We start from the raw sequence: 14,990 nt of genomic DNA on the forward strand, positions 1-14,990 counted from the left end.
CAATATAGCAATTTTTTGTGGTCCCTTTTATTTAGAAAAGTATCAAAGTACCGAAAAGTATCGAAATAATTTTGGTACCAGTACCTAAATATTGGTATCGGGACAACACTAATCGACACCATTAATTTATGAATGAGCCGCCCTCCTCTTACATGTTTTGTACGGACTGTGACGATGCTGGCACACCAACAGTTGTTATATTATTCTCTCTCTAGACTCTTATTAATCTACTTGTTAATTTTCTGTTAATATCTGCTTACTTTCTGCTGTAACGTGGTTGCATTTACAATTCTTAAACTTTACTAAGCACTTATTTTTTTGGTTTTCTTTCAAGCTAGCTTAGTGGTTAGCTTAGCTATTGACATGTTTGATCCTGGCTTGCTGTTGGTGTGTAACTTCTTCAGCCTCGTCCTCCACTGATAATGATACTTGATAATGATGCTTAAGATACTAAGAAATGCCGTTTATTTGCCCTAATGGAGGTGATTATATTGGCCAAGGAGAGCATCTCCACAATGTCTATACCGAGAAACATAATTAGCTCTTAGCCGCTTTAAGTTGGGGTACTAAAAACAAATAATTTCAGCCAGAGGGGATCAGTGTTTATCATCTGTATTAAAAGGCATTAATTGCCAATGGCGATACGTACTTTTTCACAAAAATTGGCTGATATTATACAGTGGCCGGTCGATGGGCACACCCCTACAAAAAATATATTGTAATATAAATCCTAATCGTAAGAGGCAGCAATATGGATTTCAGGCACTATCGCTAATCTCTTTATGCATCATAAATTGAATAGGAAATGCACAATTGTGCCATTTTCCTTCAGTAATCACAGCTCTCTGTGCCACAATCCATAATAGAATGCTTAGTCTTAGCAGAAAGGTGCAAGGGCCACTGCAGTGACCTAACAAAAGTTGGCACGAACTTGGATCTCAACAGTAGATTTCGTAATTGGACTGATGAGTCTCGCAGGAAAAGGACTCCACTTACTTGGCTCATTATTTAGTCTCCTCTATTGACAATGTCCACTCCCTGGGGACTCTTTAATGTAAAACTTGCTGTCCCACTTCCCGATTTCTTTGACTGGTGCTGTGCAAGTTGTCACTGTGGCATTAAAAACGCTCTACTAAGCTTTTAAAGAAGGTTAAATATAAAACACCAGCCAGTGCGCTGTTTCAAGTTTTCCTTAAGGAAATAATGTAAAGTGAATTATTAATTAGCTCCAGGCTCAAACTGTAGACATCATAAAAACTTTATTAACTCTACCTGCAAAGTGGCATTTATAAACTGTTTTACAAGCTTAAAGGGACATTGACTACTGTATAGTAGAACTAAATAAACCTAAAATAGAACTACTGGCTCTCATCACCATTATCCATCCATCCATTTTCTACCACTTGTCCCTTTCGGGGTCACACAAGACATATTTGCTGTAAACTTTGGTGTTTACTGACTTTACAAACAGTGTTTAAGTAACATTTGAACATTGTTAGCTGCCATACAAACCTAAATAATGGTTACTTATGGAATATTACAACCAAAATAAATTAAAGCTAAGTGTATGGCACACTCCATGATCCCAAAGCCCACACTATTTGCATGTTTATGTCTTTGTTTCATCAATAATGTGTTTCATTATGCGTTTGAACCAATGTAGAGGCTAAAGGTTATTTAAAATATCTCTAAACCCCCCAACCCCCCAACTATTTGGTGTTTTATAAATTTGTAGTTTAAAAAAAAAAAAAGTGCCGACAAATGCATTAGAAAGTAGCCAGAATGTGAGTTTTATAATCATATAACCTGTCATTATTCACTCAAATATGATTAGAGATTAGCTGAATCACATAAAATTGTCATCAGTGGATAATACAAATCATAATAACACATCTTAATTATAATTTTTATTATTATTAGTGCATCTACTGGCGGTTAAACGTCTCTTGTCTTCAAACCTAGTTACGCCTTTGTTTACTTTATTTAAGGGTCCTTCAATGCACCACAATTATATGAAGCAAAAGTAAAACTTATAAATAACCCTGTCGGATGCTGCCAAAAATGTGTTTATTATATTTTTACCTTCTATCATTTCATCCTGTGTAAGAATGCATAAAAGTGAGCTTTGATGATGTTATGACGTCTGTGTCGAGTGAACAGTGATGTGCTGCTACTAGGAGGTAAACCCTCCCAATGTGTTTTTGCATTAGGGGTGTAGCAGGAAGTCGTCGCCATTTCTAATTTGACTAAAAAAACAACCCCATTAATGAACTTTGACAGCAAAACGTATTTTATTTTAGCTTTTTTAGACAATGTCTTTTATATCTGACAGATTTAAATGGAATACAAACATCTATACAGTAGCCCAAGCCATGGTCATGTGGACCCCCAAAACCAGTGGTTCTCAACCTTTTTTCAGTGATGTACCCCTTGTGAAATTTTTTTTAATTCAAGTACCCCCTAATCAGAGCAAAGCATTTTTGGTTAAAAAAAGAGTTAAATAAGTAAAATACAGCACTATGTCATCAGTTTCTGATTTATTAAATTGTATAACAGTGCAAAATATTGCTCATTTGTAGTGGTCTTTCTTGAACTATTTGGAAAAAAATATATAAAAATAACTAAAAACTTGTTGAAAAATAAACAAGTGATTCAATTATAAATACAGATTTCTACACATAGAAGTAATCATCAACTTAAAGTGCCCTCTTTGGGGATTGTAATAGAGATCCATCTGGATTCATGAACTTAATTCTAAACATTTCTTCACAAAAAAAGAAATCTTTAACATCAATATTTATGGAACATGTCCACAAAAAATCTAGCTGTCAACACTGAATATTGCATTGTTGCATTGTAATGAATGGAATAGCCTACTTGATTTGATGTTCAGTTTATGAACTTACATTCATATTTTGTTAAAGTATTATTCAATAAATATATTTATAAAGGATTTTTGAATTGTTGCTATTTTTAGAATATTTAAAAAAAATCTCACGTACCCCTTGGCATACCTTCAAGTACCCCCAGGGGTACACGTACCCCCATTTGAGAACCACTGCCCTAAACAACCCCATGAAGTGTTTGTGACTTGGGCCGGCCTTAGTGTGAACTTCAAATTTAGTTTGACGTTTGAAACTTGGATTTTCCAGAAAATATCGGTTGAACTCCACTTTAATAGGCTCCACACACACGCCATAACGCCCTTTTGTGTCTCCTCTAAAAGCGTCTAATCAATGGCGAGGACCTCATCCTAGAAAATATCAATCCATGACTCATCGGTGTGACAAAATCCTTTCTGCATGACGTGGCTGAAGATGCGCTGAATAACCGCGCGAAATGTCAAATGTGCATAATTCTGCATTTGGAAGCCTGGTGTAAGCTGTCTCAATGGGTGAGACATAAGGAGGACGGCGCAAAAAATATGATTCTGCCAACATTTCCTTTCACACATGTGAGATGTCAATGTCTCCGGCACTTCAAATATTTCTGCCTGCACGTTGTCGACAGCTCAATTTAGAGCCGTCAAATGATGCATCTGTTATCATGCAGGCCTTGCGTGAAGGGCACAACCTACTCGGCTTTAATCTATTGAAACACGTTCAGGGTTTCAAACAAATAACCGTGCGTACAGAAGAACTGTCACATGGTTCTCCTGTTTCCCAGTCAAAGTAATTAAAAAAGTGATAATTAGGGCATTGCCGTTTAATGAGTGTAGGAGGACTCGTTTGTTTTTTGAGATGACGCACTGGCAGGTGCACAGGTGAGATGTGGGATTGGGTGTTGCATAATGATTCTGTCTCAATTTGGTACCCACTCATGTCCGGTTATGTGCTATATTGGAATTCTGCTGCTGTCCATGGTTGTGTGGATCCATGTTTGGTAACATTAGTCAAAAAGATGATCATAAAAAAATACACTGAATTATAGATATACTGTAAATGTGTTTTTTATATTTGTAAAAAAGGCATGTCTCTTCTTTTTTTGGCGTGCCTTATATTGCAGGACTGCAATCTATTTGTGATTTGTTGCGGTCAAGATGAGGTCATTGTTTAATTTACTGTACATAAATGGCCATGAGGTATGTGCACATATATTTTTTTAAAGGCTAATAAAACATAATACATATGCTTGAAAACAAATATTTGTTATAGTCTTAGTTATTTCTTTTAACAAGTTATTGTTTTCTGGTTATGTTATGCCTTTTTTGCTCAATTTTTGAAAATGTTTACATTTTCATTTTTTTTAGTTTATTCCATTTTAACAATGTAACACTGGCCCACAAAAACCAAAAAGCAAATACCGGTAAATGAAGGACATTAATGAGGAGGGGGATTGAGTTGCTGTCGTTGTATGATTTGCATAATTGGCTATGACGCATGGTCATATAGTTTTTTTTATCAAAGGCTACAAAAAAAAACCTGTAATGGATTTAAAAAACATATGTGTTATTAGTATTGATATTTTATCTTTTTCTGGTTATGTTATACCATTTTGAAAAAAATGTTCAACATTACTGTTTTTTTGTTGTTTATTAAATTTTTTTCAATATCACACTGGCCTATAAAAAAAACAACTATTATTGTTTTTATTATTTATTGGGTCAGAATTTATTTTTGGCGGCCCGCCACAGATAAATGAAGGACATTATTGAGAGGGGATCGTAAAACCATCGTCGGCTTATTTGCATAATTGGTTATAATACATGTGCATGTATTTTTAAAAGGCTACAAAAATGTTAAACATATATTGGGAGACATCTTTGTATTGTTAATTAGTATTAATTTTTCGTATTTTTGATTATTTTTCTGCTCAGTCTTTAAATGTTTGCATTTTATTTTGTTCATCTAATTTTTGCAATAAATAATCACCCATACAAAAAAGAGCTACAGTCTAAAAAACACCCTTAGTCTACTTTTTTATTTATTTATTTGTGATTTTATCTGTACTTCTTGTAAAGCCACATCTTGAAAAAAAAGAGAAAAAAATAAATACTTTTGTGGTGGTCCAAATTTATTTTGTGGCGGCCCGCTACAAATAATTGACATACATTAATGCTTTATTTGTCTGTTTTATTTCTACAATGTACCATGGGCCCATTGGAAATAAAAAAAAAAGGTTCCTGGGCCGCACTTTGGACAACCCTGGTTTATGCATTTCACCGGGTAGGCGAGGTATTACCTTTTTGTACTTCCTATATTGCCAATTCTGTAAAAAAAAAAAAAATGTATGTGGCGGTCCAAGTTTGTTTATGGCGGACCGCCACAAAGAAATGAAAGGAATGAATGGGTGCGGGGTCTCTTTAGTATACAAATAAGGTATTGTTTTTAAATTGAGGCAACAGTTAACATGATTGTTTACATTCTATGCAATCAATATGCCAATACTGTACAATATTCCATTTATATACAGTTATAATTATGTCATTACATTTTTTTTTGTAATTTTTAGCCATGCCGGTGCCAGATCAGCCCGCCGAGCAGGAAAAGGGGGCCATGGTTCCCCCGGTGATGCCGGCCTCCAATGGAGACAGATCTGAGACGGAGACCACTTCGTCTATCCTGGCCTCAGTCAAAGAGCAGGTAAGAACATGGTTTTTGTCATATGTTAAAACTAAATATGATTGCAAATGAGCAAAAATGCTTATGGAATCACTCTTATAATCTTTTTAAACAAGGCATTCACTGGTTGCTGGGAATTTCTTCCACCCACATCAAAAAGCAGCTGCTTGCAATATTATTTGAAGTATTATACAGAGTCTGCTGTTGTTAAAAATGTTTAAAATAAATTGTACATTGCATGCCCAGTTTGTTGCGTAATAATTACTTAAAAAGTACAAACATATTTCTTACGTGGACCTGAAATAGCGAAGAAATTCCTCCATTAGGTAGCGGAACTACGCTCTAATTGCACTTTTATGCACCTCAAGCACATGTTTGGTGGGTACACTGTAGTGGTCTGTAGTGTGCTTATTAGAGGGTTCGTCAGACTAAATGGATTTATGGAGAGTTTTGCACTTTAAGATCTCTCCGTAAGTCTTACTTGGACTTTTCTTTCGGACGCTTTTATGAAAATGTACCCCATTATAGCACTCAGAGAACTTACTGGGCAGCTCAATGGGTTGTGATGGTTGTTGAGAAGAGCAGGCACTCTTCAAAGCTGCTGTAAATGTAAAGATTGAAAGATGCTAAAGAAATATGGAGTGGTGGGTTGAAATGATATAGAGTATAGTAACAAAGCAGAGTGCTGAAATTGTCACTTAAAGCAAGGCTCAACACGCTGGTCTCCAGCTGGAACACTAAAAGAGGCACGGCTGCTTGACAAGGAGGAAACAGGGAAGCAGTGCAGAGAAAAGGACATCAGGAGTGGTATTGTCCCTTTTTTAATCTCATCTGAGCAGAAAATCCACATGCTGGAACCATGAATAACTCCTAAGAGTGCCAAGGAGCACTCTAAACAACAAAAACATTAGTTTTGCACTAATTGCGTTTGGTGATGTGTGTGTGTGTGTGTGTGTGTGTGTGTGTGTGTGTGTGTGTGTGTGTGTGTGTGTGTGTGTGTGTGTGTGTGTGTGTGTGTGCGTGTGTGTGCCTCAGACTCCTTCATTGTGTTACTGAATGTCGTTGCAGTTAGTTGCAATACACAACTTCTGAGGCAATACAAGAATGAGATTTGCAATTGAACTAAATTATATTTTTTAATACTAGTTTAATTAAGCTCAGTGGCCTAGTGGTTAGAGTGTCCGCACTGAGATCGGTAGGTCGGGAGTTCAAACCCCGGCCGAGTCATACCAAAGACTATAAAAATAAGACCCACTACCTCCCTGCTTGGCACTCAGCATTAAGGGTTGGAATTGGGGGTTAAATTACCAAGAATGATTCCGCGTTACATTTAAACCAGTGTGGGTGGCACTGGGAGCAGGTGGGTAAAGTGTCTTGCCCAAGGACACAACGGCAGTGACTAGGATGGCGGAAGCGGGGATCGAACCTGGAACCCTCAAATTGCTGGCACGGCCACTCTACCAACCGAGCTATACCGCCCCGTGAAATAACAATAAATAAATAAATAAGAACATCACCTTCATCCTAAGATCAGCATCATTACTCCTCTAACTAGTTAACATCCTTTCACACACTTTCTTTTTTGAGAGGGTCACTGTGCCATGGCCGGCAGATCTTGTGTGTGTGACAGGAAGAAAAGCTTTGACTTGTTTGGGTAGAAATTGTTTGCTGCCACCTGTTTGCATGTATAAGTCGCTAGTCAATGAATACATGGGAACCTTTGAGACACTTCTTTTTTGAGTGGTTATCTGTGTTGAGGCCAGCAGAACATATGTATATATGTCTGAGTGAGTGACAAGAAGAAAAGCTCTGACTCATTTGGGGGAAAGTCGTTTACCGCCACCTGTTTGCATGTATAAGTCGCTATTGCCCGAATATAAGACAACCTTTGAGACAATTTATTTTTTAAGTGGATCACTTTGTCGTAACCGGCAGATCGCGTGCGAGCGACAGGAAGAAAAGCTGTGACTCACTTGAGGAAAAGTTGTTTGCCGCCACCTGGTTGCATGAATAGATTGCTTGTCCCCGAATATGAAATAACCTTGCAGAAATTTATTTTTCGAATAGGTCACTCTGCCGTGGCCAACAGATTACATGTCGTGTGAGTGACAGGAAGAAAAGCTTAGACTTGGAGAAAAGTAATTTACCGCCACCTGTTTGTATGTAAAAGTTAATAGTCCCCGAATGTAAGACAACCTTTGAAACACTTTTTTTTTTTCAAGTGAGTCACTGTGTAACGGCCGGCAAATCACATGCGAGTGACAGGAAGAAAACATCTGACTCGCTTAGAGGAAAGTTGTTTGCCACCACCTGGTTGCATGTATAAAGTTGCTTGTTCCCGAATATAAAATAACCTTGAAAACACTTCTTTTTCAAATGGGTCACCATGCCGTGGCAAATAGACTACTTGTTGTGTGAGGGACAGGAAGAAAAGCTTGGGGAAAAGTCGTTTGCATATATATATTGCTTGTCGCCGAATATAACATTTTAAGACACTTATTTTGCGAGTCGGTCACTGTGCCGTGGCCAACAGATCACTTGTTGTGTGAGTGACAGGAAGAAAAGCTCTGATTCACTTGGTGAAAAGTGGTTTGCTGCCACTTGTTTCCATGTATAAATTGCTTGTTGCCGGATAAAAGACAACCTTTGAGACACTTATTTTTCGAGTGGGTCACTGTGCCGTGGCCAACAGATCACTTGTGAGAGTGACAGGAAGAAAAGCTCTGATTCACTTGGGGAAAAGTCGTTAACCGCCACCTGTTTGCACGTATAAATTGCTAGTCGCTGAATATAACAGTTATTTTGCGAGTCGATCAACTGTGCCGTGGCCAACAGATCACTTGTGTGAGTGACCGGAAGAAAAACTCTCTTGCATCGGGAAAAGTCGTTTGCTGCCACCTGTTTGCATGTATAAGTCGCTATTGCCCGAATATAAGACAACCTTTGAGACAATTTATTTTTTAAGTGGATCACTTTGTCGTAACCGGCAGATCGCGTGCGAGCGACAGGAAGAAAAGCTGTGACTCACTTGAGGAAAAGTTGTTTGCCGCCACCTGGTTGCATGAATAGATTGCTCGTCCCCGAATATGAAATAACCTTGCAGAAATTTATTTTTCGAATAGGTCACTCTGCCGGGGCCAACAGATTACATGTCGTGTGAGTGACAGGAAGAAAAGCTTAGACTTGGAGAAAAGTAATTTACCGCCACCTGTTTGCATGTATAAGTCGCTATTGCCCGAATATAAGACAACCTTTGAGACAATTTATTTTTTAAGTGGATCACTTTGTCGTAACCGGCAGATCGCGTGCGAGCGACAGGAAGAAAAGCTGTGACTCACCTGAGGAAAAGTTGTTTGCCGCCACCTGGTTGCATGAATAGATTGCTTGTCCCCGAATATGAAATAACCTTGCAGGAATTTATTTTTCGAATAGGTCACTCTGCCGTGGCCAACAGATTACATGTCGTGTGAGTGACAGGAAGAAAAGCTTAGACTTGGAGAAAAGTAATTTACCGCCACCTGTTTGTATGTAAAAGTTAATAGTCCCCGAATGTAAGACAACCTTTGAAACACTTTTTTTTTTTCAAGTGAGTCACTGTGTAACGGCCGGCAAATCACATGCGAGTGACAGGAAGAAAACATCTGACTCGCTTAGAGGAAAGTTGTTTGCCACCACCTGGTTGCATGTATAAAGTTGCTTGTTCCCGAATATAAAATAACCTTGAAAACACTTCTTTTTCAAATGGGTCACCATGCCGTGGCAAATAGACTACTTGTTGTGTGAGGGACAGGAAGAAAAGCTTGGGGAAAAGTCGTTTGCATATATATATTGCTTGTCGCCGAATATAACATTTTAAGACACTTATTTTGCGAGTCGGTCACTGTGCCGTGGCCAACAGATCACTTGTTGTGTGAGTGACAGGAAGAAAAGCTCTGATTCACTTGGTGAAAAGTGGTTTGCTGCCACTTGTTTCCATGTATAAATTGCTTGTTGCCGGATAAAAGACAACCTTTGAGACACTTATTTTTCGAGTGGGTCACTGTGCCGTGGCCAACAGATCACTTGTGAGAGTGACAGGAAGAAAAGCTCTGATTCACTTGGGGAAAAGTCGTTAACCGCCACCTGTTTGCACGTATAAATTGCTAGTCGCTGAATATAACAGTTATTTTGCGAGTCGATCAACTGTGCCGTGGCCAACAGATCACTTGTGTGAGTGACCGGAAGAAAAACTCTCTTGCATCGGGAAAAGTCGTTTGCTGCCACCTGTTTGCATGTATAAATTGCTACTACTGTTACAGGAATGGTAATAATCAACAATAATGTTAAGTCAAATATGTATTTCCTAGCTACTCTTTAGAAAAGAGCCACAAGGCATGCTGGGAATTATTTTCTCAACTCCCAGCAGCGCTACAATCTTTTAACTTTAGGTGATTTTAGGGAACTTTGTGGTTATGCATAAGCCAATGAAGATATAAATAGACGGGAAATCAGTCTCACTTTTAAATCTCCACATTCTCTGATGTGTAAATTAGCACTTAAAACATCGACGGATAACCTTTTTTACCGTCCCGCTTCATGTGGAACCTTTTTGAGTTTCTCGACATGCTTTGCAGGATGTTGCATCATCTCTCCGGTTGCCTTGGGACAACTTCAACTTCACCGGTGCTCACATGCTTTACAGTATCGCTACATACATCATATCTCGTTGTATTTTTATTTTTTTTATACTGGTTTTTAAATACAAGCACATATTTCCTCACGGCGAGCAAATGTAAATGGGAAGTTTTTTCCCAAGGATTGTCCTCCTCATGCGCAGTATCACCTTCACGTTGTATCGGCGAGCACGTTTAGTGTTGCATAATATCAAGTTAATGACATACTATTCATAAACATCCTAATAATGATTAATGGCATCATGCTAATTTGCTTCACCGAGATGCTTACATGTCATTAGAATCAAAGACGGCAGAGGACACAAGAAAGGCTGCAGTCTACCTCATAATGAGAACGCCCCGAAGGTTGTGAAGTACTTGGGGGGGGAAACAGGCCTCAAATTTGACAAAAAAATGTATTTTGCGGTGTCGTCATATTGCGTTGGCTTCACTAGGGCTTATTTTTATTTGGCTTGAGGTGGCTTTTTTGCAATACTTACCTCATTTACATAAGTCAAAAACATTGGGCCCCATTCAGCAATAAGTTCCTAACTTTTGCTCTTATATTTCTTCCTAAGTGATTTCCTAAGAGGAGTCCATTCAAATTCATGACGTGCTCTTAAACGGCCAAATTGTTCCCACCTGCCGTTCTTCAGTTGCTGAATGCCAAATAGTTAGCGCGTGTGTGTCTATCACAATTTGCATATAACACGCCCTTATTTCCCCAATATGCATATGTAAACACCCTTAATTCCGTAATTTGCATAGGTAAACGCCCTTAATTCCCCATATAAAGGCACAATTCCGGCGGAGAAGCCGAACATCAAACACACGGAGAAAACACAAACAGATTACAGAAGAGGAATTCGTATTATCCCGCGGGGGAAATCCATCATGTCAAAACGTAAGTTTAAGAAAGGGGGGACTGCTGAGGTAGCACCGAAGTGGAAGAAAAACTGGTCGAGTTCAGAAATATACTATAACCGATGCAGTAAACATGGTGTCAAGCGGCGAGGTCCGCACAGTTGAGGACGTTAAAAATAAATGTGTGTGTGTGTGCGTGTGTGCACATTTTGAAATGTCTATATATTGCTCATTTTGCTATACAGTGTCTGTCCGTCTGTCTGTCTTATCTATCTATCTATCTATCTATCTATCTATCCATCTATCCATCTATCTATCTATCTATCTATCTATCTATCTATCTATCTATCTATCTATCTATCTATCTATCTATCTATCTATCTATCTATCTATCTATCTATCTATCTATCTATCTATCTATCTATCTATCTATCTATCTATCTATCTATCTATGATATTAATTTAACATTAGACAATAGAAGTAAGGGAACTTGTCACACTTAAGAACAAATAGGCCACCCAAAGAGTGCTCGTAGATTTTGTTCTTACCTACAAACAATTCCCAGCTAAGAAAACATTGGTGAATACAAAAATCTCCTTAAAAACTTCATAAGTGGGCCTAAGAACAAAATTTGTTCTTAAGAACGGTTGCTGAATGGAGCCCATTGGCATGAATTACAGTGGCTGTAGGCAACCCCTGATGTAGTTTTTTTAAACTCCACAAAATGGCAGTAGCTGCAGCTTCATGTACATCTACATGCGCTTTAGTGTGCAACTCATGCCTGTTACCCTTGTATTGTTTACAATGTACTCATAAATGCCGACTGAGCATTTTGCTTCTTTTGCGGCTGTGTGCAGTAGAGTTGTTCATGAATGTCCATGTGGTTTCAAGACGACTATATTTCGCCTTTGGCTTCAGTGTTTCCCACAAATCTATTGGTGGCAGTGTAAATATGACATCATCCCAGAAATTTCATAATTGGCGATGATGCATGTATTTTCTTTAATAAGGCTAAACAAATGTTATACACATCAAAAGGCGAATCTGTGTTATTGGTAGCAACGTGTTTACGTGTGTGTGTGTGTGTGTGTGTGTGTGTGTGTGTGTGTGTGTGTGTGTGTGTGTGTGTGTGTGTGTGTGTGTGTGTGTGTGTGTGTGTGTGCTAACTAGCTACAGAAGCCTGTTGCTCAAAACTTTAACTCAAAAACATAGTTGTATTTTTTTTAATTGAAATATGTTTTTATTAAAAAAATAATATAATTATAATAAACAATGTTAATAGAATTGATAACTCTTTGAAATATGGCAGCATACATTGGCTGCAAAGTTAGGTTTTATCTTCCCTAATTATTCAAAATGTTTTTTTTTTTTTAAATGTTTCAAAAAATATTTATTCTATTTATTTATACATGTTTTAGTGCGGCCCGCCACAGGTATTAATATATGTGAAACACTAGGTAACATTTTTTTTTTTTCCCCAGAAATAACACAATTTTGCTGCATTCTTCTCATTAAATGCTTACCACAAACAATTCATTCATTTCATTTCATTTATTTATTTATTTCAGGCAATGACATAAAGAAGTACATGTTGACAAAACATAATAATATAAATTAATACAGTGCATGATTGTCCAGTTTTGCCTGAAAGGGAGTGGGAAGAAGATAACTTTCATTCAGTGATTATTCACATGAGTTTCACTCTTACTTTGTTCAAGGATTATAATACAGATGTTGTATCAATTGCCTGCATCGTTGACAAAGTTATGATGGAGATGGTTTGACACTGGAATGGATTAACTCATTTTCCTGTTATTTCCTATTGGAAAAATGTGTTTTGGTTTGATTATATTTGACATTTAAGTTTCCACTGTACGATATTTCATTCAAATGGTTCTTTGGGTATCTTCCTCCTCCTCCTTATCTGTCAAATGACTTGCATGCGATTAAACTACACTTGGGTCCATTTCCTCCCTAAGCTTGTTGCATGTGAGCTGAAAGTCTCCATAATCCTCCATCAAAGGTTCTCCTCGATGTGACAGAAGCGAGGTCTTGTTCAGTGCGTGCACAGGCTAATGCATTCTCTCCTCTTCTATACTGCTGCTTGGTCTCCAGACTCCCTTGTTCTTGAGACAGTTTGGCCCTTTTAGAGCAGAAGGGAAACCTTTCTCTGACGAGCATGCTCCCTCTATTGACTGTGCATCACTTTGAAAAGAGGAGTTTTTTTCTGTAGGTGTCTGCTGCTCACGACTACTGTATTTTCCAGCAAGGCTTTAGTGTCCACCCACAGTCTTTTAAAACTGCCTTGAATCAAGTTAGTGGTATTGAAGTATTAATGGCCATCACGAGTGTCGAAATAGATTTTCGAATGAATCGGGATTCTTATTGGTAACGATTCGTAATCGATTCAAAAACGCAGTTTCAAAAAATAACTACAACAACACTCAGGCAAATCATGTTGTTGATGTTGATCTGCAGTAAAAATTTACTTTAGAAAAGAGAAGTGTTGGACACTTTTCTTGTTGCCTTGTTTGTATTCTACTTGATTAAAAGTTTTGGGTATAACTTTATTAAACAAAAACAGTTTTCTTTTAGGTAATATAGAAATGTATCATAGCTGTTTGTCTATTTTATGAAAAGTATTGATTTTGAATGGAGAATCTGTTTGAATGGAGAATCGAATCTGAATCAAATCATTACCCCCAAAAATTTCATCGAATTGTGTCGTTCCCAAAGATTCACAGCCTTAATGGCTATATAACCTAGAGGTGTTTTGATATCGATATTGGAGCCTGGAGGATTGATCGATACCAATATCATCCATCCATCCATCCATCCATCCATCCATCCATCCATCTTCTTCCGCTTATCCGAAGCCTAAGAGACTCTCCCCAGCCACTTTGTCCAGCTCCTCCCGGGGGATCCCGAGGCGTTCCCAGGCCAGCTGGGAAACATGGTCTCTCCACTGTGTCCTGGGTCTTCCTCGTGGTCTCTTACCGGTTGGAAGCGCCCTAAACACCTCCCCAGGGAGGGCGTTCGGGGGGGGCATTCTGACCAGATGCCTGAAACACCTAATCTGGCTCTTCTCGTTGTGGAGGAGCAGCTGCTTTACTCTGAGCTCTTCACGAATGACAGAGCTATTCACCCTATCTATAAAGGAGAACCCCGCCACCCGACGGAGGAAACTCATTTCGGCCGCTTGTACCCGTGATCTTGTCCTTTCGGTCCTAACCCAAAGCTCATGACCATAGGTGAGGATAGGGACGTAGATCGACCGGTAAATTGAGAGCTTTGCCTTCTGGTTCAGCTCCTTCTTCACCTCGACGGACCGATACAGGGTCTGCATCACTGTAGCTGCGGCACCGATTGTAAATGGTAAATGGGTTATACTTGTGTAGCGCTTTTGTACCTTCAAGGTACTTAAATTGCTTTGACACTATTTCCACATTCACACACTGACTGTGGGAGCTGCCATGCAAGGCCCTAATCAAGACCCGTCAGAAGCAAGGGTGAAGTGTCTTGCTCAAGGATACAAAGTTCGTGACAAGGATGGCAGAAGCTGGAAAAAGGAACCCCCAAGTTGCTGGCACAGCCACTCTACCAAGCAAGCCACGCCGTCCCCGATCCGCCTGTCGATCTCACGATCCACTCTTCCCACATTAGTAAACAAGACCCAGAGGTACTTGAACTCCTCCACTTGGGACATGATATCCTCCCCAAACCGGAGATGGCACTCCACCCTTTTCCAGGCGAAAACCATTGACTCGGACTTGGAAGTTTTGATTCTCATCCCAGTCCCTTCACACTCAACTGCGAACCTATCCAGTGAGAGCTGGAGATCCTGGTCAGATGAAGCCAGCAGGCCCACACCATCCGCAAAAAGCAGAGACCTAATTCTTCAGCCACCAAACC

General features: G+C 38.9%; 1 protein-coding gene across 5 annotated transcripts in view; it reads left to right on the forward strand.

Moving 5' to 3' along the window:
• ctnnd2a (catenin (cadherin-associated protein), delta 2a) overlaps positions 1–14,990 on the forward strand; it is a 726,237-nt gene that overhangs the window by 108,131 nt on the left and 603,116 nt on the right. For all 5 annotated transcript variants that reach the window (XM_062021144.1, XM_062021148.1, XM_062021145.1 and 2 more), the window contains exon 2: positions 5,452–5,582. In XM_062021144.1, the coding sequence (XP_061877128.1) occupies positions 5,454–5,582 (129 nt within the window). In that variant the 5' untranslated portion in view covers positions 5,452–5,453. The remainder of the gene's footprint in view (positions 1–5,451; positions 5,583–14,990) is intronic.

Source organism: Entelurus aequoreus, linkage group LG15 (genome assembly GCF_033978785.1).
Source record: "Entelurus aequoreus isolate RoL-2023_Sb linkage group LG15, RoL_Eaeq_v1.1, whole genome shotgun sequence".
In the NCBI taxonomy this organism is placed as follows: Eukaryota; Metazoa; Chordata; class Actinopteri; order Syngnathiformes; family Syngnathidae; genus Entelurus; species Entelurus aequoreus.